The following is a 25,411-nucleotide window of genomic DNA, read 5'->3' as shown; positions in this document are numbered from 1 at the left end:
GTACAGTGGGGGCCAGATGGGACAGCGGGGCTGTGGGAGAAGATGACCTGACTGGTGGCATTACATAACCCCGTTCCCTCTACCAAAGTGACAAGTGGAGAGAGTGAGGGTGATGTTCTTCACAGTCGACAGAGTGAGATTATCCTGGAGGGGATCAAAACAATGGACACAAAAATGAAAAAAGTACTCCAATACCCATTTGTTAGCACCATGAACTGAGCTGGTCTTTATATAGGGCAGCACAAGATCCCCCAACAACCCACAAAGTATGTAATTACCCCTTTTACCGATGGGAGGCAGAGCTGGAGAGGTGAGGAGACTGTCCCAGTGGAACAGGTTAGTGGGAGAGCCACTCTGGGGCAGGGATGCTGGACCTGGCAAGACAGGGAGATTCTGAACAGAGCGGGTGGGACTAAGTGATGACCTGGATGGAATGGTGGGGGTGGGTTAGAGTGGGGACCCCTGGCCAGACTGCAGAAAGAGGACTCAGACGTGGCCTTCACCTCTCAGCTGAAGGTAGACCATGTGGCAGAAACTCTAGGAGGCGGCTGGAGCTGTGAACTAACTGGGCTGGGGAGAGGCTCCTGCCAGCTGCCCTTTCAGGGCTCAGAACAAGGGAACTGCCTCAGGGAACCAGATCTCCAGTCTGGGGACTGTTGCCTCTCAAGGCAGAGGCAGACCCCTTTGTTCACACCAGCTGACATTCAGCCGCCCCTGGGACCCCACAGATGGCCCTTGAAGCTGCGGGGAGAAGGCTGTGCCTGATCCACCAATCCTGGGGTGAAATGTTACGTGGCCTTTGGAGGATCCGATGATGTGCGAACACAGAGACACACGGGGGCGCTCTAACCAAGTAGCAGAAGAGGAAACCCGCCAGTCCCCAGGTGGAAAGACAGTGTTTCGAAAACCCGCTGGTCTAGTGTTTCTCAATGGAGAAGTTACGGGAACTCTGGGCAAGATATTTCTCCCCTTTGGGGACGTGTCCTTGCCACTGAAGGATGCTTGCCATCCCTGACTCCCCTCCCTATTTCTGTGACAACACAAGTCCCCAAGTTCAGTTTTCAAATACCCCTTCTCCTGGGAGACCCTGCTGGTCAGTGCCGAAGGATGCCCACCAGTGGCCTCGGGAGCTGGGCACTGTCTCCTCTCCCAATGCTCCAGAGGAACCTGGCACCTCCCACTTTGATCTTGTGAGTTGGGCACTTGCAAGTGCTGGAGGATTGTAGGCTCCAGTGACATTCCATGTTCCTGGGAACATGGGTTCCTAGGGACCCTCCTCCCTGGGAGGCAGGTTTTCCTCCATGCCATTATCCCTCAGGACTGGGTAGGAAGAGGGCTGCGTTGATTACACTGGGGACACAGACACAGGACCCTGAGACAGACACCACGGGACCTGCGTACAGACACCCACATCCCGGGGAGCACGCACGTGGTCACACAGAACACAGCTCGCATGACACTTCCACAGAGCAGGCCTGGAAGCAGGCAGCCTTCTGGGAGCCCCGAGAGCCCCACAGCTGAGAATTCTGAGATGTTTCAGTCATTAGGTTGACAAACACAAAGCACCAAAAGTGAAAAACCAGGGGTGTTCCTCTAAATGTTTACAAACCAACGAGTCCTGGACCCGGCCAGTCCAAGAAGAGACCCAGAGACCGGTATGTACAGCTGATGCGTGCAGAGCACCATCAGCCCTGTAAGCATCCCAGTTGGCAGAGCCCATGGGACCTCAGACCTGTCACCGTGGCTGCTTAGGCAGGACAGAGGTGACTTCTGCAGAACATGCACCAACATAGACGGCAGTCCGCATAGGACCCGGGAGGGTCACTATCAACCCCAATGTGGGGTCTAGGAACCCAGCCAGCATCTGAGGCAAGAGGGGCTGGGGGAAGACCCAGACTGTTCCAGTGCCCAGCATATACCTGGTGTCCCCCAGCCCCCACCAAGGAGCCAATGTTCCTTAACAGAGGTGGCCAGCAAGTCCCACAAAGATGGCACTTCCTGGAAGGTGGAAAGCCCAGGGCTCCTGTGGACACAGCCTTGCCCAATGAGATGCTCACCACCTCTGAACACAGACCACCGTTCTGAACACAGAAGGCAGGCACCACCCCCAGCCTGCGGGCGGGCACGAGTGCTTACTGCGTGGAGAGCAGACACTGCAAACCAAACATAATTCTTACCCTCCTTCGAAGATTTTGATCCTCGCCGGCTCCCCTCTCTTGGAGGCGGGAGCGTCCTCCTCCGGCTTCCCTCTCTTCTCCTCTTCTTTCTCCACTCTAGCTATCTCTTTCTGTCCTTCCAGGGAAACCAGCGAAGGGAGGCGAACCTGGCCCACCGCAGGAACAACAAAATCACTGCTGGTTAACACGCCGTCATGGAATGATGCCCACGCTTCACCATGGCTCACTTCATTCATTCTCCCTCTACCCGGTGACAAGATGCTACTTGCCCCACTTTACAGAAGAAGGGAAACGAATCCCCAGAGGTGAAGTCAGAGCCAGGGCTCTGCCCAGGCCTTTCTCTGGGGAAGACCAGGCCTTCCCACGAGAGCTGTGTTTCTTCTCTTTTTTCACACTAGTCTAGGGGCTTCTGGGGACAGGTCCTCATCTTGGTCTCCTGGATCATGCCAACCTCAGAGAAGGTGTGTGAGGAATGCTGCATACAGAAATGAAGACTTCACCTTTGAAGATTAACTGGCCCAATTCTCCTTTATACATCAGGAAGTCAAGGCCACACAGCAAGTCAAGGGCATTTCTAGGAGCAGAAAGCAGGTCTCCTGAAGGCCCTGACCCCACCCCCGACTGCTGCCAGAGCTGGACACAGAGAGGCTGTGCTGCCCACTGATGGGCATGTGTCTGGGGGGTGGGCATTTTAGGGAACCCATTCTCTGCATGAGCTATAGGCCTTGGTGTTAAGAGCTGGGTGGATAACCTGTCCCCTAGATCCTCTTATGGTGGCAGGGATGGGTGCACCTTTAATAGGGAGCAGCGATGCTGGGCTGGGGGCTGGGGGCTGGGGCCGGCAGTGATATTCTCATCCTGCTTCATGCCATTTCATTAAGGTCAGGAGGAACTGCCCTGTTTATAGCCAGTAGGAGCAGCAACTGTGTCCCCTGGTGCTGGGACAATCTAAGGACAGAAGTCCCTGCTTCAGCCACTACACCTGCTCCTACAAGGGGCTGAACAGAAAAGTACATGATTGGAAATCAAGGAATCTGAGTTCTTGCATCACATAGGCCACTGCAAACTGAGCCAACCTTGGGTGGATTAATTCACCTCTCTGAGGCTCAGAGTCGAGATTAGACCATCTTAAAGATTCATTCCAGGATCAGCTTCAGTGATTCAGTGACTCGCTGACAATCTCTTCCAAATTGGAGATGGGGAGTGGAAACCAAGAGAAGGTATGGTGTGCCGCTTCAGCAAAAGATCGCTGATTTTATGCAATACTCAAAGGTTTTCAGAGCATGCTGTTTTCACTTCCATGTCAGCCTGCCATCCGGGCCATCCATGGAATGACCAAGAGGCCTCCCTCAGGCTGATAGCTGTGATGTCAGAGCCAAGCTGGAGGAGGCTGGTGTTGGTGGCAGCAGACACTCTACCAGGAAACATGGTTGGACTCGAGCAGGGGACCAGGGATCCACTTTAAGTTTTAAAGATAATAATGTGAGTAACTGAAGATAGTGATTATCAAGTGTCAGTGTGCCAACCACTGTTCTAATCACACCTTGCATATTTTAACTCATTTAATTATTTCCACATTTCTATGAGCTACATATTTTCTATCTTACAGCTTTTTATCTCTGTCTTACCAATGAGGAAACCAAGGCACAGAGAGGTTAAGTAACTGACCCAAAGTCAATTAGTAAGTGAGATCGGGGAACTCAAATTTGGGCAATCTGGCACTGAAGCCCTTGTTCTTAATCTCTTTGCAATAGTGCATGTGGTTGTCAAAATTATTGCCAAGGAGGAAAACGGAAGGAGAAACTTGGGGAACAAAATGTGGCTGCAAAGTGAACTCTTGTATAAGCTTGGGTTTCCCCATGGTTTACATATGAAAAAAAAAAATGTATGTGACCAAACTCAAACCTGACTGGGTGGTCTATTCCTGCATAAAGATGGTTAGGAAGAGCTTTGAAATCCTGATATCACCCAAAGGGCCTTTTCAGAGCTACTAACAGTGAATGGAAGCTATGGGATGACCAATGTCAGGTCAATATAATAGGGAACTTTTTTAAAGCACTGCCCAAAGATGGGTTGGATTGTACTAAGGGGTGGTGAGCAACCTATCACTGGAATGCAAGCAGAGACCAGAGAGAGGGATGATTGCAGAAAGGCATCAAGCAGTGGGCTATGCAGTTACAGTAATGTACCAGACTGGTGAGCTTCTGGTAGGAAACACGCTAAGTTTAAGTGTTTAAGTGAAAGTCTTCAGTCATGTCTGACTCTTTGCGACCCCATGGACTACACCATCCATGGAATTCTCCAGGCCAGAATACTGGAGTGGGTTGCCATGCCCTTCTCCAGGGGATCTTCCCAACCCAGGGATTGAACCCAGGTCTCCTGCATTGCAGGAGGATTCTTTATCAGCTGATCCAAGTGAACCAAATGAGATATTCCAGGAAAAAGTTGCAGCTTATTTTAGGAAGGCAGCATTTTAAACAAATGGTTGTCAAACCCAGTTAAGCCAAATTAATTCTTTGTTTTTCTTAAACCACCTTTCAGTGTTCAGTCATTAAAACAGAGGGGCAGTTCAGATCATCCAAAAGAACTTTAGAGTGAGATCTAGTTTTGAATCCAGGCCATTTACTACGTTTGGGACCTTGTGCAAGTTACCTGACTTCTTTATGCTTTGGTCTCTTTATCCATCAAATAATGATATAGAAACCTATCAATGTGGTTGTGAGGGAAAAAGTCATGTTGGGCATAGTACTTGGTACATAGTAGGTACACAATAAGTTCTAAGTATGACTATAACTACCACAGCGTCTTGGGAGTAGCCACAACCAGTAAGAGACACTGGAGAGAAAATCAGTCGTGATGTGTATAGCAATAGTGGAAATCTCATTTAAGGATGTCTGTAGACTGACAACGGAGAAGGCAATGGCACCCCACTCCAGTGTTCTTGCCTGGAAAGTCCCACCCACGGAGGAGCCTGGTGGGCTGCAGTCCATGGGGTCGCTAAGAGTCGGACACGACTGAGCAACTTCACTTTCACTTTTCACTTTCACGCGTTGGAGAAGGAAATGGCAACCCACTCCAGTGTTCTTGCCTGGAGAATCCCAGGGACGGGGGAGCCTGTTGGGCTGCTGTCTATGGGGTCGCACAGAGTCGGACACAACTGAAGCGACTTAGCAGCAGCAGCAGCAGCAGTAGACTGACAAGGATATTTAGAGAATAAATTTGGGAAACAGTTTGGTGCAGAATATCCAGGCGAGCTAAGGAGAAATTCAATGCACAAGCATCACTCAATAAAAGAGGAGGATGCAAATGCAGAAGTTAATGAACATAGTTTGTTCATTTATCTACAATCAGGATTTAGTTTAGGGGGATTTATTTGGTCAAAGGATCTGTTCTAAAGACTTACTAATGAAGATCTTTAAATTTGCAGTCACTTTTACAGTCTTCTTTCCTTGAATAATTGAAAGAAGAAAATGGACTCTCTGGAGTCAGACAGGTCTTGGTTCAAATTCTGGGTTTGCCAAATAGTTGCCATGTGCTCTGGACCTCTCTCACCTTCTGACTCTCAGTTCCCTCATCTACAGAATGGAAATGGTACTGCTATCTCACAGGCAGTGATGAACATCAACTGGATTCAAGTGCCCAGAACAATGCCTGGCACAGTGAGGCTACTCAACCAATAAGGCCAACTGTTATTCCACAAATATCAAGTCAGCACAGCACATCATGACTTGAATCCTTATGCTGCCCTTGTCACCTGACAAGGTGACACCAGGATATGGAGGTGTCACCAGTCCAAAACAAACTTGGAATTATCAAATATCAATCTTCCTGAACTTGCAGAGATCAAGATTTCATGCCTCCTAATGCAGCCTCAAGTCAGAGGCAATGGAGGAGAAAACATGAGCATTGCCAGTGTTGTGCACTACCATCAGCAAAGATGAGTCAAGCTGTGGAACTGTCACCTACTGGTGAAGAGGGATACTACAGTTAAGGTGTATTTGCTCTTCTACTCACATAAAAGAAAAAAGGAATATTTCAGGAGTCTTTTTTGTCAAACTCTAGACTCTCTGAGAAAATCTCAAGTGGCACCAGAGAACAGAAATAGTAGATGCAGAGAATACGAAAAGCAGGAAAAGACTAACACTGTAAGGAAGAAATATATGTTGGAGTGGCATAAAATTTTCAAACTGTTGCAGGCATTCCCATCAGCAAGGTTTACGAACTCAGTCTTTTGGATGAGATTGTTTCTTTGATATTTCAATAGAAGCTAATGGGAAAGTGGGTCACTTTAAAGTTCACTTTATTGAAATGCATCTAGCCCAATGATTTGATGGACACTGACAAAGAAATCCAATAGATAAGGTGGCCAGTCACAGCTGATAGAGAGGAAATCTGTCCACTCAGTTGGCTCTCGTTTTGCAAATGGACCTTGAGGAGAATGTGGCTTTAAAAGCTCAGCAAAGGCTTTTCCAATCAGGGAGTCGAAGAAAAACAAGACCGAACTCACCTCTGTCATGCGGGGCTTGCGGGAGCTGGATGGCACAAGCCTTCCTGTCTCAGGATGTGGAGCTGTGGCCATGGTGTATGTCTCTTTGCTCACCTTCTGCTTAGACCTCAGGAGGGACAAAGCAGCTTTAGTGGAAACCCCTGGAAGGTTGGGGTTGTACAAACTTATGCACCAACCAGCGTAAACAGAGGACCTCCTATCTGCATGCTGGATGTGATTTGGCTTAATGTAGTTTAAATAGCACCAACTGACATTAGTGGTTGTGTGGAGGCTGGGGAACTGCAGTACCTTCTTTGAGTCCGTACCTTCTTGCAACTTGGCTGGTCTGGGGGCTGTTTCTGACAGAGGTTGTGAGCTGGGAGGTGCCAGTAGAGGGAGGTCAGCTTGTTCCTTGGAATCTTCTTTCTTCACACTTGATGGGAGTAATCCTCTTCGGTGAGGTTTACCAGATGGTTGGGCATATTCCTTCAAAGCCTCTGAGCCTGAGGCTGTCACATGGGGCAATGAGGGCTGAGGAAGGGGAGGAATTTCCTTTGGGTCAGATGGATCTGAGGACAGGCTGGAGAGTGTTTCTAGTTCCCTCCTGCCCTGGCCCTGACTGCCCAAGTGGGACTTCTCTGATCTCTTGCTATCCTCGGTGCTGCTAAGCACCACGCTACATGGTTTTACAAGTTCAAATTTTTCATCCGCCTTAGAAGCCTCCTCTTCCTTCACCCTTTTTTGCTGCTGGGTTTCCATGGTAAGTTCAAGGCTGCCAGCTGGTGAAAGGACACGTTTGCTTCCTCCCACTGTTGATGAACTCCCCTCCAGGCTCAAGACACTTTCTGATGCCAGGGAAGTGCCTTTTCTTTCAGGTAATGTCACAGGCACTCTCAGGAATGGAGTCGGGAAACCTCTGCTCTGTTCTTCACTTACTCCAGCCAGTCTGGGCCCCACCTCGTATGCATCTGTCCCACACACAGACGTCCCTTTGCATGAGGGCTCCTCGAACTTGGGAAGAGCCACAGTTGCTGAGCTGCCTTGAGATTGGGTAACCAGGATCTGGGAGAGAGTGGTGTACATGGCACTCCCATAGGATGGCATGTTGGTCTGGATGCGAACGGGCACAACTAGAGACACCATGGTGTCTGGACAGGCAGGCAGGGCCAGTGGAGGGGCTGATGTGGGTGCTGAGCAGCTGGATGCGGGAGCCACAGTGGGCAGCTGGATGTCACTGCTGTACTCTGTGCTGGGGGAGAGGCCAGGGGTTCCTGTTGCCAGTGTGGCCAGGCTAGTTTTGATCTGGGGCACGTGGCTTTCCACTTCACCGGGGAGCTGAAGGGTGAACTGGGATTGCAGAGGCAGGAAAAACCCAGAAGAAAGTGCTGAGGAGGCAGGGTAAGGCATGGGGAGAAATGAAGGGGGTTGTCGGAATGGGATGTTGGCCGGGTGAGGCATGAGCTGGGGGAGGTGGAGTTGGCCCGGGTGTAGAACAGTAGGTTGGAGAGGAAGTGGGGGAGCTTGAAATAAGGAGGGAGGAAGGGGCGGCATGGAGTAAGGTGTGGAGAGCAGGCTGGACATGGCCTGGGTGGGGAAGAACTCTGAAGACTGTCCTGGCTCATGCTGTAGGAGGTGCTGGAAGGAGAAAAGGGAGACAGGCGGGGGCAGGTAGGGTTTCTCCTGCAACGGGAGCTGAGCAATGGGGTGGGGGAACACCTGCAATGCTTCTGTGTAGGGCGGAGTGGCCCCCAGCGCTGGTCTGTCTTGCACCTGGCTCTTGCCTCCCGGGTGCCCGCTGTGCGAGGTGGCTGCAGAGGAAACTGGGAGCAATGCGCCTTTGGCCAAAGATTTACTGGATGAGGGTTTTGGTTCCTCACTCTCCTGTCTTCCCTTGGGGGTGGCCTCTGGCTCGGTTTCAGGAGGCCTGGTCAGAGAAGCCTGTCTCACCAAAAAGCATTTTCTTCTCTCTGGTGGGGCTGCTGAGGCCACTGGAGCTGCTGGAGTTGGTGCCGAAGGGCCTGTCAAGGACAAGCTGCCATAGTCGAAGGATTTGCTGCGTGTCTCGGTCATATGGGTGGAGTGGGAGATGTTGGGGCTCTGTTCTGAGGCTGACCTCCGCATCTCACGGGCATGCGGGTGGTGGCTGGGGACGGTCAGCATGTGGGTGCCCAAGGGTTTGGAGCGTGTGTCTGATGAGGGCCCGGCGGCTTCGGCTTTTCCGTGGTCATCTCTCTCGAAGGAGGCAGAGCGGCTGGACCCACTCAGTGAGACACTGCTCTCCTGGCTCGGGCTGCGAGACAGAGGCACGGAGGACTCAAAGCTGGACTCCCCCGATGACTGGGCCATCTCTGCCAGGCGCAGTCTCTTCTTCTTGGGTGGCAGCTTTTCAGCTGGGAGCTGGGCAAGTGTCTGGCTGCGCTGGGGCCACTGGAACTCCTCTGTCTTCTCTGGCTCCTTAGGGGGTGGCTCCGGCTCTGTGTCTGGCCGGTCGGGCTCCTCGGTCACCAGGATTTCGGGAACCTGAATGTTGGGCTGACGAACCAACCTGGGCTGCAGGGAGTGGGCCGAGCGTCCGTGCGGGGCAGGCGGGGGTGATGAGAAGGGGGCCGCAGACTTGTCTTCCCCTTCCAAACTGCCGGGCTGCTCCAGAGAGTCAGATTTCTCAAAGGAGCTGGTGTGCTGGATGACAGAAATTTCTTTGGACATGGTTCTCCTCTCCTTCCCTGATTCTGAACTGGACCCCGGCTTAGGAGTCCTTGGCTGGAAGCCTGCGGATCCCTCCAGGGAGGGCACTGACTTACTCGGCTCTGCTGGTGACTTGCTGGACTCCAAGGGAAGGTTCCGTGCAGCCTCTGAAGGCCCAGGGCTGCCGAACTGACTCTTTGTGGACTCAAAGCCGGGCGGCTCCTCCTCATCCCCAAGGCTCTTCTCTTTCCTCCTTTTCCTCAGTGGAGTGAGTTCCAAAGTGGTCCCCAGTTTGTAATGCATCATCTGGGACCAGGGCTCATGCTCGGCCTGGCTCTTTTCGGCCTCCGAAGACACATGAGCACCCACGGTGACTGGCTTTGCCAACTGAAGCTCTGAGCAGTAGTACTTTTTATGGGCCTCATAGTTGTCCCTTTTCTTGTACCGAGCACCACATATGTTACATTCATAGATCACCCCTTTCGTTTTCAAACCCTTCTTGGTCTTTTTGGTGAGGTCGCTTTCCCTGGGTTCCGGTTCATCTGCAGGCTTGGAGGCTGTGTCTTTGCTGCTGGGCCCTGCCTCCTCAGAACTGTACTCTCCGCCCAAAGGTAGTTCGATGGCCGGCTGGCGCTTGAGCATCCGGGGGTGGGAGGTAAACAGTTGACTGCTGCGGCTCAGGGCTTCCGAGTCGGCGACGTGGTCGTCGAAGGAGTAGCTGCCTCGGAAGGTGTGGTGGGGGGTACTGAGGGTGCAGGTGGCAGAAGGCATTGAGTGGCTTCTCAGCAGAGGCACAGGGGGGGTGGTGCTGGGCGGGCGCTGGAGGCTCAGCAGTGATTGTTCGGGCTTCGCTTTCTCACTATGGGAGGACAGTGGCTCCCGGTAGAGGCTGGATTTGGGTGACTCCATGCTGCTCCGCCGCGACAGTGAGCTCCTCCTGGGCTTCACGCTGTCTATCTCGCTGGTGTCCACCACGGCCTCATTGATGGTGATGAGTTTGGTGATATGCTCAATCACCTGCGTCCGGGGCACAGACAGAGGTACCAGGCTGGGCTTGTCTTCAGTGGACAGGGGCAGTAGGGGCTGGGTGGAGGTGGCCGTCAGCATGGCAGTCCGCTGCCCGATCCTCCCACACTTGCCAAAGATGATCTCGGCGTAGGACCTGGCGTTGGTGTTTGGGGGGCTGACCTGCTGTTCGGCGCTCTCAGAGCGTGAGAAATACCCAGATTCGGTGCTGCCTTTGCTGCCCGGGCTCAGGAACGCCTGCTCGTCGATCACCTTCTTCCTCTCGCTCAAGCGGAGGGCCAGCTTCTGCTTTATCGTGTGGGTGTCTTCAGGTTTATGGCTCAGGGGGTGTTCGGATGAGGGTTCCGCAAAGGGAGCTGGGTCCTCGAGCGACGGGGCCGAGCTGGACTGGGACAAGGAACAGCGTTCGTGGCTGGAACCCTGGCTCCCGGAGCTGTACAAACTGCTGGACAGGAGTGGGTGTTTGGGCCTCGGGGAGAGCTCTGTGGGGTGTGTGGAAGTGGTGCCCGTCTCCTCTTCTGAATCTGTGCTTTCTCCCTCGGTGGGCTCCTCAAACTCTTCCCCAGGGATCCTCTCCATCTCCAGCCCTGGGGGATACATCTCGCCACCCATTCCCGAGGCCAGGCCGGCTTTGATGCGGTGAGCATGGGACTTCCTGTGCTTGTAGAGGTTACTCTTGGTCTTGAAGGAGAAGCCACAGGGGCCGCAGGGGTAGGGCCTCTCGCCTGTGTGTGAGCGGATGTGTTTCTGGAGCACACTGGGCTTGGCACAGGGGCGGCTGCAGTATTGACATATGTACTTGCCGGGCTTCTGTGGTTTCCTCTCCTTCTTGTGTGCCTCTTCCGTGGGCTTCAAGGAGACCTGGGAGGGACGGGACACAAAGACTTTGGGGATGCCAGGCAGGTCCTCGGGAGGAATGATGGAAGCATGGGAAGGGAGGAGCTGGCTTTGAGGATGGAGCCCAGGGGTCACAAAAGAGCCTGAGGGTCCAGGTCTCATTGGGTCGACCAGCTGCCATGTGGACCCCTCCAGGAGATGCTCGGGTTTGCCGGGCGACATGAATGCTGGTGTCAGAGGGTGCTGCGGAAGCTGGGAGATGTGGACTGAGGCTTCAATGGAGGACCTCTTGGGGGGCTTCTGTGGCTGACCAGTTTTCTCCTGAGAGCCTTCCCTAAGAACCGACGAGGGGCCTGGGAAGGGCTGCGGGGCCAGTAGCTCTTGGAGGGGGCCCTCTTGAGTGGCGGCTGTGCTGCTGCCAGGTTGCGGGGCGCTAGATGAGACACTGGTCTGAATGGCCTCTCCTTTGGTCAGCCGCTTCCGGGGACTTCCCTCAGCCTTCTTGGTGCCCTTGACACTTTGTTCAGGATCCATGACCTCCACAGGACTTCAGATGCTATTAGGGAGGGTCAGAGCAGGCCGCATTTATGAATACTCCAAACGTCCCGAGGAGGCGTCTGGCTTGGGTAACATTGGTCAAGAGCTACGGAAGTCAAACCCAAGGTGGTTTGGGGAGTTTTTAAAATTTTTTTCCAAGTGTCACTGGCGGCAAGTGGACTCAGGGCAGGTCATCAGGGCCCAGACTATTCACATCGGTGAGGCATGGCCCTCTACTTCACAGATAGAAAATGCACCAGCACTTTCTGCCTGAATGTCTGTCGTGGAAACGTCATGAAGGATGTCAGAGTCGCCATCATATTTTTTCAGTTGGCAGTGGCAAGTGGCCCCCCACAAGTCCCCCGTGTGCTATGCGATCCGTGGACGGCTAGAGATGGCTGTGTGCATGGTCCAGGCATCCCTGGTCCCGGCACGAGAGAAGCCACGCTGGATGCCGTGGGCAGCTCCGTCCTACCTCTTCTGCTCTTTCGTCCCGTGTTGGAGATGAACAGTCGCAGAGGGGAACTCACGCTCTTCTACTTGACCAGAGCACACACACAGAAATACACAAAGAGAAGAGAAGAGAGGGTTACTGTAACTCATCCACAGCTCATGCAGCTCCAGTGAGACCTAGGTGATCCCTAAAGGTTAAGGAGGGAGACTCAACCCAAACCCACAGTCCCGGACCCTGTGCACCAGAGCACTCTTGGCACCTCCTTTGCCCACATTTCCAGAGGTGCCAGTGACTCTGAATGTCCACTGTGGTTCTGAGGACTGTGACTCTGTGGGGTGTCAGGAGCAGAGTAGACTCTGGGAACCATGGGGCACTTAGGAATGACGGGCTTGGATTCCAGTCTTTGCTCAGAGAGCAACTCTGAATGGGTTTCAGCTCCCGAAGCCTCAGTTGCATCACCTATGAAATGAAATAATATCTATAAATAATAGCAATTCCTGGCTCAACTCCATCCCGAGCTGCAGTGCATCCAATGTGAAAATGGACATGGATGCCACTGGATGAATGCTGACTGGTCCCATGGCCAGTGCAAGAGTTGGGGCTGGTCGATTATCTGGAGATGAGCTTTCTATGAGAGGGACTGTTCTCAGGTTAGTATTTCTCTCTCTATCTGGCACTGGGTTCTGAAGGTATCCAGGCTTATGGCTTTGCAAACCATTGCTAACCCACCTTCCAAGCCTGGTGTTTAATGAAAAAGCTAAAACCACCACCCATGTGGTGGTTCACAGTCTAACACAGGGTGACCATCAGGGCCACTAAGCAATAGCTAGAAGGTCATTCTGGAAGCTTCCTCCACTTTCCAGCCTTTTTTTTGTCTAGTCAGTGGCCCAGGGATACCCTAGAAGTGGCTCAGAATAGAGGTCCTTGTCAAACTGAGGGGCAAAGCTGGTCAGAGTGGAGCCCCAAGTATGTCTGCTCTGCCAGGGTCAGCTGAAAGTTGGGCAGCCAAGGCCTCCTGGGCTCTGAAGGCATTGCAGGGTCCTTTTCCCCAAGAGCACAGACAGAATTTCAAAGCTGGAAGTCACTGTGAACTCTGTCCTGCCAGCCATCTTACTTTCCAGCGGATGAAACTAAGCACTGCAGGGGGAGAGGGGCCTGTTAAGGTCCTGTGTTCTTAAGAGGTAGGGCCTGCACTTGAATCCAGGCTCCCTACTGCCAGATTTGATTCCCCAGCCACCTCGCAGGTGTCCATACCCAGGGTGAGGGTCTGGGAGACTGAACGGTGCATCTCTATAGCCTTCTGCCCTCTCCTGTAGGCATGCTCTGCCCTTGGCATACTGACCGCAGGCACCCTTCATGACCTCACCTTTATTTTCACTGAGTATTTGCTGATACAGCCTTGAAAAGTTCCCACTTTCTACTTTCATAGAACACTCTGAAAGACTCAAATAATTGTTGCTCAAATGGCAGGACCTCAGACATAGTGACATGCCATGGAAGGGCAAGGAGTTCAGCAACTAGCCAAAAGGTATATTCTATATATTCCTTTTTTGTTTCCTTTTCATCTTGGTTCTATAAAAACTTCAATATCATTATAATAAAATTTTATAAATATTTTTAAAAGAATGACAAGCTATGAATCCAGATTAAAAAAATCAGTAAATAAGAATGACAAATCAGAACAAAGGAAAGTGTAGATAAGGTAGGAGGTCAGGACTGGTGAGATGGAAAGAGCACTGATATAACAATCATGAGGGCTTACAGTGCTTCTACAGTTCAGCTATACACTGATATCTGAGATTCTTGGCAGCCAAGGAGAAAAGGGAGACATGGTCCCTTGTAGAGTCATTATAAACCCACTCCAGTGTTCTTGCCTGGAGAATCCCAGGGATGGTGGAGCCTGGTGGGCTGCCGTCTATGGGGTCGCACAGAGTCGGACACGACTGAAGCGACTTAGCAGCAGCAGAGTCATTATAACCAGCGAAGAAGAAAATATGTAAGTTCCTTGCAGGAGGCAAAGCATTACCTGAAAAGAACTTTTTCATATGGTACTTCAGACAGGGGCAGCGAATGATGCATGAGATCACCTATGTCTTCAAATAATATCCCTCCAGCAAATGCTATGACTAACCTAGACAGCATATTAAAAAGCAGAGACATCACTTTGCCGACAAAGGTCCATATAGTCAAAGCTATGGTTTTTCCAGTAGTCATGTATGGATGTGAGAGTTGGACTATAAAGAAAGCCACGCACCAAAGAATTGATGCTTTTTTCCCTCCAACTGTGGTGTTGGAGAAGACTCTTGAGAGTCCCTTGGACTGCAAGGAGATCAGACCAGTCAATTCTAAAGGAAATCAGTCCTGAATATTTATTGGAAAGACTGATGCTGAAGCTTAAACTCCAATACTTTGGCCACCTGATGTGAAGAACTGACTCATTGGAAACGACCTTGATGTTGGGAAAGATTGAAGGGAGGAGGAGAAGGGGACAGCAGAGGATGAGATGGCTGGATGGATCACTGACATGATGGACATGAATTTGAGCAAGCTCCGGGAGTTAGTGATGGACAGGGAAGCCCAGCATGCTGTAGTCCATGGGGTCGCAAAGAGTCCAACACGACTGAGCAACTGAACTGAATTGAACTGAACTGAGCAAATGCAGTGATTGAGTTTCTTCAGTGGAAGGCCACAACTCAGCAAAGGCTATTCTTTGAGCAGTCAAAGGCCTCCTCTGACCTAGGCAGAGAGCATCCTCCCAAAGCAGGATGAATGTGGGAAAGGCAGGGGAACTTCATTTCATCATATTACTGTCAATAGGGTGGCCATGTAAGATGTCACCCAAACTAGGGCACTCTGGAGAGTAAAAGGGGTACAATTAACCATTCTGGAGGAGCAATGGGAATAAACCAGGTCATCTCAGGCAAACCAGAACGAATGGTTACCCTTACGATCAATATTTACCTTCTGATCCAAACCAGGCACAAGCGCCATCTCTGGGAGTCTGGCATAAACTTTGATCTCTGCTATGAGGACTGAACTGACACCATGGTCTCCTATGGATCCTTAAGGACTGGGAATCTAGTCTCATTCCCTCACTTGACAAACGAGGAGACTGAGGCCTAGAGAAATAAGGTGATTTTCTCTAAAGACTGCAGAGTGATGGTGGCCAAGGCAGACCACCCTGTGCCACCACCCGCTTGCTGGCCAGAGTTCATCCCCACCTCCGTGAATAACTGGGCACCATAGCCTATGGCTCTGTGGCACATCGGGCACCATAGTCTATGGCTCCCTGTTCTGTGAAGGCACCAGGTTGGCCCCACAGGAGGTGGCTGTATCCCTAGCGAGGAGTGACCACAGTGTCCAGAGGCTTAACAGTCAAGGGGCCCTTTCAACTTATGTCCTAACCTCGCTGTGGCTCCTGGATGGGAGAAATGGGGAGAAGACTGAGGCTGGGGAGTCCATCCTGGTGGCATTACCCCAGGCCTTGTTTATCTAAGCTAATGTGGGCAGAAGCTCTGAGTCATGGAAAAGTCAGATGAGAGAGAACTGTGCTCTGGGCTGGTCTGTGACTCCTGGGCTTGGCTGTTCCTGTGTGAGGGGAGGAGGCCCCTGGGTGCTGGATGGATAATAAAGCATTGACTCTACTAACTATGTCTATTGACCCTTTCATGCAAGGATCTTAATGTACCCCCAAAATACTAGCTAGTGGTGAGCTTCACTTCTTCTGATGGATGGATGGGCCCCTCTGCATGACTGAATGGGGAGTGATCAATCTGAGTGACAGTCAGTTGGCCAAGGAGGACCCTACACTGTCGAGTCCTGTGTTTCTCCCTTCACTGAGCCACAGGGGTGGGTGGGGAAGCGCCCAGAGGCTGGGGCTTGGAGCATTTCCCAGGCCAGGCAGGAGGGTGGGGTGCATGAGGGAGACAGTCAGGTGACTGTTGTGTCATTAGGTGACTCACTGGGCCAGCACCACCTGCCTGGGGTCAGCACCTGCCTGGCTGCACCTGTGAGCAGGGCCTGGCACTCTTCTGGAGAGGGCCCTCCTGCTGGCAGCCTCTGGGGCAGGAGCAGGCAGGACACATCAGCACCATCAGCTGCCTAGATCATGGAGTCAGGGAGGCCTGAGAGCCGAAAGGCCCACCCCTCCATTCTGCACAGAGGGCACCTGAGCTGCAGGAGACAATGACCGGCCCAGGAAACACAGGTCCTTGGACTCCTGGGCCAGTGCTCTCTGCTGCCTTGTTCCATACCTCATGACACGTCAGAGGTCCTTAATACAGGAGGCAGTGGGAGGGGGCAGCTGGGACTGGCTGCAGAACTGGGGAAAACCTACAAGAACTAAGAAGGCTTCAGGCTTGGAATGGGTTACAATTCACACTGGCATCAACACTCTTTTACTTAACTCTTTAACCCCTTTAGAAGGACCATTTCCAATCTCTGGGACCAAGTGATGCTAAGAAAATGGCTCTTTTCTACATTCTGTGCTTCTGAAGGTGTGTGTAAAATTTTAATACTAGCTAGAGGTAACAAGGAGAAGGCAATGGCGCTCCACTCCAGTACTCTTGCCTGGAAAATCCCATGGACGGAGGAGCCTGGTGGGCTGCAGTCCATGGGGTCGCTAAGAGTCGGACACGACTGAGCGACTTCCCTTTCACTTTTCCCTTTCATGCACTGGAGAAGTCAATGGCAACCCACTCCAATATTATTGCCTGGAGAATCCCAGGGACGGGGGAGCCTGGTGGGCTTCCGTCTATGGGGTCACACAGGGTCGGACACGACTGAAGCAACTTAGCAGCAGCAGCAGCAGAGGTAACAAAAGGAAAAGTTGCCTCTGCAGAGAACTGGTGAGCATACCTGTAAAAATCACCAGTGACATGAGGTCAGAGGTAGGGGGCTTTCCTTACAGGGCCCAGAAGCTGGGCCAACAGGAGTCTGAGCCTCAGGCCAGGGGAAAGATGGATGTCCTCTGCTGATGGTGGCAGAATGGACCTGGAGTCCACCTTGCCTGCTACTAAGGTCACAGCCCTCAGAGCTCTGGCTTAGAAACCAGCTTAGAACCATGAGCAGAACCTGAGTTTTAAGAGCCAGCTGGCTAACGTATCAGACAACTTGGCTCTCACTTCTGGAGGCTTCCATAGGTCTAGCTAGTAGGATATCCCAACATGGAAAAGAGTAGGGTGCTGGGGCTGGAGCCACGAAAGCCTCAGGGGAGGGGTATGAGGGGCAGGAAACAGGGCTGAAGCCTGAAGTTCTGCAACCAACTAGACACCACTTCTGGATCCAAGGCGTGGGGACAACAAGGCTGTTGCCCAGACCCCCACAGAGGGAAGATAGGAGGTGGGCTCTAGCAGGTGGTCAACTTCACTAGTCCTGGTAGGAGGCAAGCCTGAGTCTGCATGAGCTGTAGACTAGGGAGCTTGAATCACCAGCGAAGATAGATGAGACTCAGGCAAGACAGGGACAGAGGCCTAGTGTTCAGAGGGCTATTAGGTCAATCCGTCCCAGACCTGGGGCATAAAGTTCTTATAATTTAGTTACATATACCCATGGATGCATGCACCCCAATATCCCAAAATCAGGTAAAAATTTTACTGACCATAAGTAATAAAACACACTGATGTTAAAAACACCAGGAAAGTAAAACTTTTGCTTATTTTCAGAAGTGGAAACCCAGCACAGAAGGCCACAGCCTAGACGGGAGGCAAGTAGTGTTTTCATTGAAGAACCCAACATCAAACCAGTGGCCCTTCTGAGAATCTGTGTGTATGGCACTGTCTGTGTGTGTGTGAGATGGAGCAGAATTCTTACGCAGCAAACAAAAGTGAAAGTGGCTCGGGGCTCAGATGGTGGCAAGAGAGGGTAAGTGTGAAGATTGGGTCTGGAAATTAACAGGAGAGGTTGTCCGAGAGCCAGTGAAGGAAGTCTGGACAGAGAGTGGCCAAAGCCAATGGTGGGGCTCTGGCTGGTAACGGGGAACAGGGCAGAGCCTGAAATGTCTCCCACTAGCCACTCCCTTTTTTGTTTTAGCAACTGAAGCCCCTGAGCATCAGCTGAGTCTCTTGTCACCCACCTAGGCTGCATCTACCAGCATCCTTTGCAGCTAGTGCTGGTCAACAGCTGTAGTTTGCAGGTCACGGCCAGAAAGAACAGTGTCTGCCCTCCACGTTCTCATTTGCTCAGGAAGGAACCTGGAGGCAGTAGTGGAGGCGAACCTGACTATATTTCACGAGGCTACAGCTTCCATAGTAATTCCTCTAATGGATCTGAGCAAAGGAAGTTGAAAACCTTCTGGAAAAGATTCACCATTCTAGATGCCATTAAGAACATGTGTGGTTCATAGGAAGGGGTCAAAATATCAAAAGGAGTTTGGAAGAAGTTAATTCCAATCCTCGTGTATGGCTTAGACTTTATGGAGAAAGTAACTGCAGATGTGGTAGAAATAGCAAGAAAACTAGAATTAAAAGTGGAGTCTGAAGATGTGACTGAATTGCTGCAATCTCATGATAAAATTTAACAGATGAGGAGTTGCTTCCTAGGGATGAACAAAGAAAGTAGTTTCTTGAGATGGAATCCACTTTTGGTGAAGATTTTGTGAGGACTGCTGAAACAACAATAAAAAATTTAGAATATTACATAATCTTAGCTGATAAAGCAGCAGCAGGGTTTGAGGGGACTGACTCCAATTTTGAAATAAGCTCTATTGAGGGTAAATTCCTTTCAAAGAGTACTGCATGTTACAGAGAAATCGTTCGTGAAAGGAAGCAGTAAATTAACGCGGCAAACTGCTTTGCTGTCTTACTTTGATAAACTGCCACAGCCACCCTATCCTTCAGCAACCACTACCCTGATCAGTTGGCAACCACCAATATCAAGGCAAGACCCTCCACCAGCAAAAGATTATGAATCACTCGCTGAAGGCTCAGAAGAGGGTTGGCATTTTTTAGCAATAAAGTATATTTTAATCAAGTTATATACATGGATTTTTTCCCGACATAATGCTATTGTATACTTAGTAGATTACACTGTGTGGTGGTTTAGTCACTAAGTCGTGTCTGACTCTTGCGATCCCACGGACTATAGCCTGCCAGGCTCCTCTGTCCATGGGATTCTCCAGGCAAGAATGCTGGAGTGAGTTACCATTTCCTTCCCCAGGGGATCTTCCCAATCCAGGAATCGAACCCGGGTCTCCTGCACCGCAGGCAGATTCTTTACCGACCGAGCTACAAGGGAAGCTACAGATTACACTGTAGTGTGAACATAACTTTTATATGCACTAAGAAACCAAAATATCTGTGACTCACTTTATTGCGGTGACCTGGAAGCAAACCCACATCTTCAAGGTATTCCTCTAACTGGCGCACAGCTGATGCTCAAGAAATAAGAACAGATGTTGAATCTAGAGGTCAAAGCAGGGTCTCCAAAGAAGTCAGTATGATGCTGAGCCACCCAGCTAGTGGTACATCCTTTCTAATTTCCCCAGACAAAAAATACATTGGTTCCCGAGCTGGGCAGGGCAGTGGGGTCAAAAGCATAGGCAGGAGATGCTGCCACTGATGGTGGCAGATTTGAATTAAGGCAAATTGGAAGTGGTCACAGGAGATGGCAAGAGTGAACATCGACATTCTAGGAATCAGCGAACTAAAATGGACTGGAGTGGGTGAATTTAACTCAGATGACCATTACATCTACTACTGTGGGCAGGAATCCCTTAGAAGAAATGGAGTAGCCATCATGGTCAACAAAAGAGTCCGAAATGCAGTACTTGGATGCAATCTCAAAAATGACAGAATGATCTCTGTTCGTTTCCAAGGCAAACCATTCAATATTACAGTAATCCAAGTCTATGCCCCGACCAGTAACACTGAAGAAGTTTAACACTGAATGGTTCTATGAAGACCTACAAGACCTTTTAGAACTAACACCCAAAAAAGATGTCCTTTTCATTATAGGGGACTGGAATGCAAAAATAGGAAGTCAAGAAACACCTGGAGTAACAGGCAAATTTGGCCTTGGAATATGGAATGAAGCAGGGCAAAGACTAACAGAGTTTTGCCAAGTAAATGCACTGGTCATAGCAAACACCCTCTTCCAACAACACAAGAGAAGACTCTACACATGGACATCACCAGATGGTCAATGCCGAAATCAGATTGATTATATTCTTTGCAGCCAAAGATGGAGAAGCTCTATACAGTCAACAAAAACAAGATGGGGAGCTGACTGTGGCTCAGATCATGAACTCCTTATTGCCAAATTCAGACTTAAATTGAAGAAAGTAGGGAAAACCACTAGACCATTCAGGTATGACTTAAATCAAATCCCTTATGATTATACAGTGGAAGTGAGAAATAGATTTAAGGGACTAGATCTGATAGAGTGCCTGATGAACTATGGATGGAGGTTCGTGACATTGTACAGGAGACAGGGAACAAGACCATCCCCATGGAAAAGAAATGCAAAAAAGCAAAATGGCTGTCTGGGGAGGCCTTACAAATAGCTGTGAAAAGAAGAGAAGCGAAAAGCAAAGGAGAAAAGGAAAGATATAAGCATCTGAATGCAGAGTTCCAAAGAATAGCAAGGAGAGATAAGAAAGCCTTCCTCAGCGACCAGTGCAAAGATATAGAGGAAAACAACAGAATGGGAAAGACTAGAGATCTCTTTAAGAAAATTAGAGATACCAAGGGAACATTTCATGCAAAGATGGGCTTGATAAAGGACAGAAATGGTATGGACCTAACAGAAGCAATAGATATTAAGAAGAGGTTGCAGGAATACACAGAAGAACTATACAAAAAAGATCTTCACGACCAAGATAATCACGATGGTGTGATCACTTACCTAGAGCCAGACATCCTGGAATATGAAGTCAAGTGGGCCTTAGAAAGCATCACTATGAACAAAGCTAGTGGAGGTGATGGCATTCCAGTTGAGCTCTTTCAAATCCTGAAGGATGATGCTGTGAAAGTGCTGCACTCAATATGCCAGCAAATTTGGAAAACTCAGCAGTGGCCACAGGACTGCAAAAGGTCAGGTTTCATTCCAATCCCAAAGAAAGGCAATGCCAAAGAATGCTCAAACTACCACACAATTGCACTCATCTCACACGCTAGTAAAGTAATGCTCAAAATTCTCCAAGCCAGGCTTTGGCAATATGTGAACCGTGATGTTCAAGCTAGTTTTAGAAAAGGCAGAGGAACCAGAGATCAAATTGCCAACATCCGCTGGATCATGGAAAAAGCAAGAGAGTTCCAGAAAAACATCCATTTCTGCTTTATTGACTATGTCAAAGCCTTTGACTGTGTGGATCACAATAAACTATGGAAAATTCTGAAAGAGATGGGAATACCAGGGCACCTGACCTGCATCTTGAGAAACCTATCCACAGGTCAGGAAACAACAATTAGAATTGGACATGGAACAACAGACTGGTTCCAAATAGGAAAAGGAGTACATCAAGGCTGTATATTGTCACCCTGCTTATTTAACTTATATGCAGAGTACATCATGAGAAATACTGGGCTGGAAGAAGCACAAGCTGGAATCAAGATTGCCGGGAGAAATATCAGTAACCTCAGATATGCAGATGACACCACCCTTATGGCAGAAAGTGAAGAGGAACTATGCCAGTCCAGGTTTGATGCACGATACTGGATGCTTGGGGCTGGTGCACTGGGACGACCCACAGGGATGGTATGGGGAGGGAGGAGGGAGGAGGGTTCAGGATGGTGAACACATGTATACCTGTGGCAGATTCATTTTGATATTTGGCAAAACTAATACAATTATGTAAAGTTTAAAAATAAAATAAAATTAAAAAAAACAACAACAACATTCAGAAAATGAAGATCATGGCATCTGGTCCCATCACTTCATGGGAAATAGATGGGGAAACAGTGGAAACAGTGTCAGACTTTAGTTTTTTGGGGGCTCCAAAATCACTGCAGATGGTGATTGCAGCCATGAAATTAAAAGACACTTACTCCTTGGAAGAAAAGTTATGACCAACCTAGATAGCATATTCAAAAGCAGAGACATTACTTTGCCAACAAAGGTCTGTCTAGTCAAGGCTATGGTTTTTCCAGTGGTCATGTATGGATGTGAGAGTTGGACTGTGAAGAAGGCTGAGCGCTGAAGAATTGATGCTTTTGAACTGTGGTGTTGGAAAAGACTCTTGAGAGTCTCTTGGACTGCAAGGAGATCCAACCGGTCCATTCTGAAGGGGATCAGCCCTGGGATTTCTTTGGAAGGAATGATGCTAAAGCTGAAACTCCAGTACTTTGGCCACCTCATGCGAAGAGTTGACTCATTGGAAAAGACTCTGATGCTGGGTGGGATTGGGGGCAGGAGGACAAGGGGATGACAGAGGATGAGATGGCTGGATGGCATCACTGACTCGATGGATGTGAGTCTGAGTGAACTCTGGGAGTTGGTGATGGACAGGGAGGCCTGGCATGCTGTGATTCATGGGGTCGCAAAGAGTCAGACCCGACTGAGCAACTGAACTGAACTGAACTGAACTGATGGTCTGGGACACTTATCAGATTGAACCTTTCATACCAACCTAGGGCTTAAGCTAGAACTGAAGACACTCATGGATTAAGTCATTATAGTCTTGACACGCAGATTGGCTGGCCCATCCCCCTGCCTCCACGCTGCACTAGATGGTTCTCCTGCTGAGGCTGGAGATTCTGGAGCCTCCAGTGTACCTCGTGGTCACTGGTTTCCTGTGAAATGATGACAGGTCAGTGAGGCCCAGGGCAGGGCAGCTCTCAAGGGGCCTGAACCTGAGCTTCCATTACAGTCAAAAGGATGAATTGCATGAGTACATCCTGTCTTCACACTCACAGCACTTTGTACCCATCATCTTCATTTGCTGTTGGGAAGAAACTGAGGCCCAGAGGAAAGATGCGATCTGTTCATGGAGCGCCAGCAAGGAGGTATTTGGGCCAAACTGGAGAAAATTCCTGAGCCCTCCAATTTTCTGTTTGGGGTCATGTACCTTGAATGGCAGGGATGTCTTGATGCTGATTAAGCTTCCCTGGGAGCTCCCCAGGGGCAGACAGATCTGAGCTGCAGGGAGGATGGCAATTAGGGCACCTGAAGAGAACCAGGGGGCAGAATAGCAGGACTCCTCAGCACGGCTGGCTTGCTTCCCGAGATACCCGCCACCTTTCTCAGGATCTGTGAGTTCCCTCCAGCAAGGGCAGAGGAAGAGGCCTGGAGTCAGTGCCTGTCATGGGACCCCGTTACTTGTAGAGGAAGCCCCTGACACAACTCTGCTGTGTGACCCTCAGCATTTTCTTGTTTTGTCCACCTGCGAGAGGTTGCCTACACTCCTTGGCACCTGGCCCCTTCCATCTTCAAAGTCAGCAGTGGCTGGCTGTATCTTTTCACACTGAATAACACTGACTGCCCTATCTCCCTCTCACCCATAAGGGCTCTTGTGATTATCTTGGGCCCTGCCTAGATAATCTATAGGGCTTCCCTGATAGTTCAGTTGGTAAAGAATCTGCCTGCAATGCAGGAGACCCCAGTTCGATTCCTGGGTCAGGAAGATCCACTGGAGAAGGGATAGGCTACCCACTCCAGTATTCTTGGGCTTTCTTTGTGGCTCAGCTGGTAAAGAATCCACCTGCGATGTGGGAGACCTGGGTTCGATCCCTAGGTTGGGAAGATCCCTTGGAGAAGGGGAAGGCTACCCATGCCAGGATTCTGGCCTGGAGATTAGATAATCTATAAAAATCTCACCACTTTCACATCTTTGATTTAATCACATCTACAACATGCCTTTTTTCATGAAAGGCAACATGTTCATAGGTTCCAGAGGTTAGGATCTGGACATCTTTGGGAATCATTATTCTGCTTATCACAGTGATATCTCAGTATTTTTTAAGTCTGTATTTCTTGTTCTCTAGTGATGGAATTCCAGTGGAGCTCTTTCAAATCCTGAAGGATGATGCTGTGAAAGTGCTGCACTCAATATGCCAGCAAATTTGGAAAACTCAGCAGTGGCCACAGGACTGCAAAAGGTCAGGTTTCATTCCAATCCCAAAGAAAGGCAATGCCAAAGAATGTTCAAACTACCGCACAATTGCACTCATCTCACACGCTAGTAAAGTAATGCTCAAAATTCTCCAAGCCAGGCTTCAGCAATATGTGAACCATGAACTTCCTGATGTTCAAGCTGGTTTTAGAAAAGGCAGAGGAACCAGAGATCAAATTGCCAACATCCGCTGGATCATGGAAAAAGCAAGAGAGTTCCAGAAAAACATCTATTTCTGCTTTATTGACTATGCCAAAGCCTTTGACTGTGTGGATCACAATAAACTATGGAAAATTCTGAAAGAGATGGGAATACCAGACCACCTGATCTGCCTCTTGAGAAATTTGTATGTAGGTCAGGAAGCAACAGTTAGAACTAGACATGGAACAACAGATTGGTTCCAAATAGGAAAAGGAGTATGTCAAGGCTGTATATTGTCACCCTGCTTATTTAACTTATATGCAGAGTACATCATGAGAAACGCTGGACTGGAAGAAACACAAGCTGGAATCAAGATTGCCGGGAAAAATATCAATAACCTCAGATATGCAGATGACACCACCCTTATGGCAGAAAGTGAAGAGGAACTCAAAAGCCTCTTGATGAAAGTGAAAGAGGAGAGTGAAAAAGTTGGCTTAAAGCTCACCATTCAGAAAACGAAGATCGTGGCATCTGGTCCCATCACTTCATGGGAAATAGATGGGGAAACAGTGGAAACAGTGTCAGACTTTATTTTTCTGGGCTCCAAAATCACTACAGATGGTGACTGCAGCCATGAAATGAAAAGACACTCCTTGGAAGAAAAGTTATGACCAACCTAGATAGCATATTCAAAAGCAGAGACATTACTTTGCCAACAAAGGTTCGTCTAGTCAAGGCTATGGTTTTTCCTGTGGTCATGTATGGATGTGAGAGTTGGACTGTGAAGAGAGCTGAGCACTGAAGAATTGATGCTTTTGAACTGTGGTGTTGGAGAAGACTTGAGAGTCCCTTGGACTGCAAGGAGATCCAACCAGTCCATTCTGAAGGAGATCAGCCCTGGGATTTCTTTGGAAGGAATGATGCTAAAGCTGAAACTCCAGTACTTTGGCCACCTCATGCGAAGAGTTGACTCATTGGAAAAGACTCTGATGCTGGGAGGGATTGGGGGCAAGAGGAGAAGG

At 49.7% G+C, this 25,411-nt stretch overlaps 1 protein-coding gene across 1 annotated transcript in view; it reads right to left on the bottom strand.

Moving 5' to 3' along the window:
• HIVEP3 (HIVEP zinc finger 3) overlaps positions 1-25,411 on the bottom strand; it is a 179,281-nt gene that overhangs the window by 43,689 nt on the left and 110,181 nt on the right. The window contains exons 3-4 of the mRNA XM_055586202.1: positions 6,685-12,284; positions 2,178-2,323 (exon numbers count right to left, since the gene is read on the bottom strand). Of these exons, the coding sequence (XP_055442177.1) occupies positions 2,178-2,323; positions 6,685-11,745 (5,207 nt within the window). The 5' untranslated portion in view covers positions 11,746-12,284. The remainder of the gene's footprint in view (positions 1-2,177; positions 2,324-6,684; positions 12,285-25,411) is intronic.

This window comes from Bubalus kerabau, chromosome 6 (assembly GCF_029407905.1).
Source record: "Bubalus kerabau isolate K-KA32 ecotype Philippines breed swamp buffalo chromosome 6, PCC_UOA_SB_1v2, whole genome shotgun sequence".
NCBI classification, from domain to species: domain Eukaryota; kingdom Metazoa; phylum Chordata; class Mammalia; order Artiodactyla; family Bovidae; genus Bubalus; species Bubalus kerabau.
This window is presented reverse-complemented; position numbering and strand designations above follow the sequence as displayed.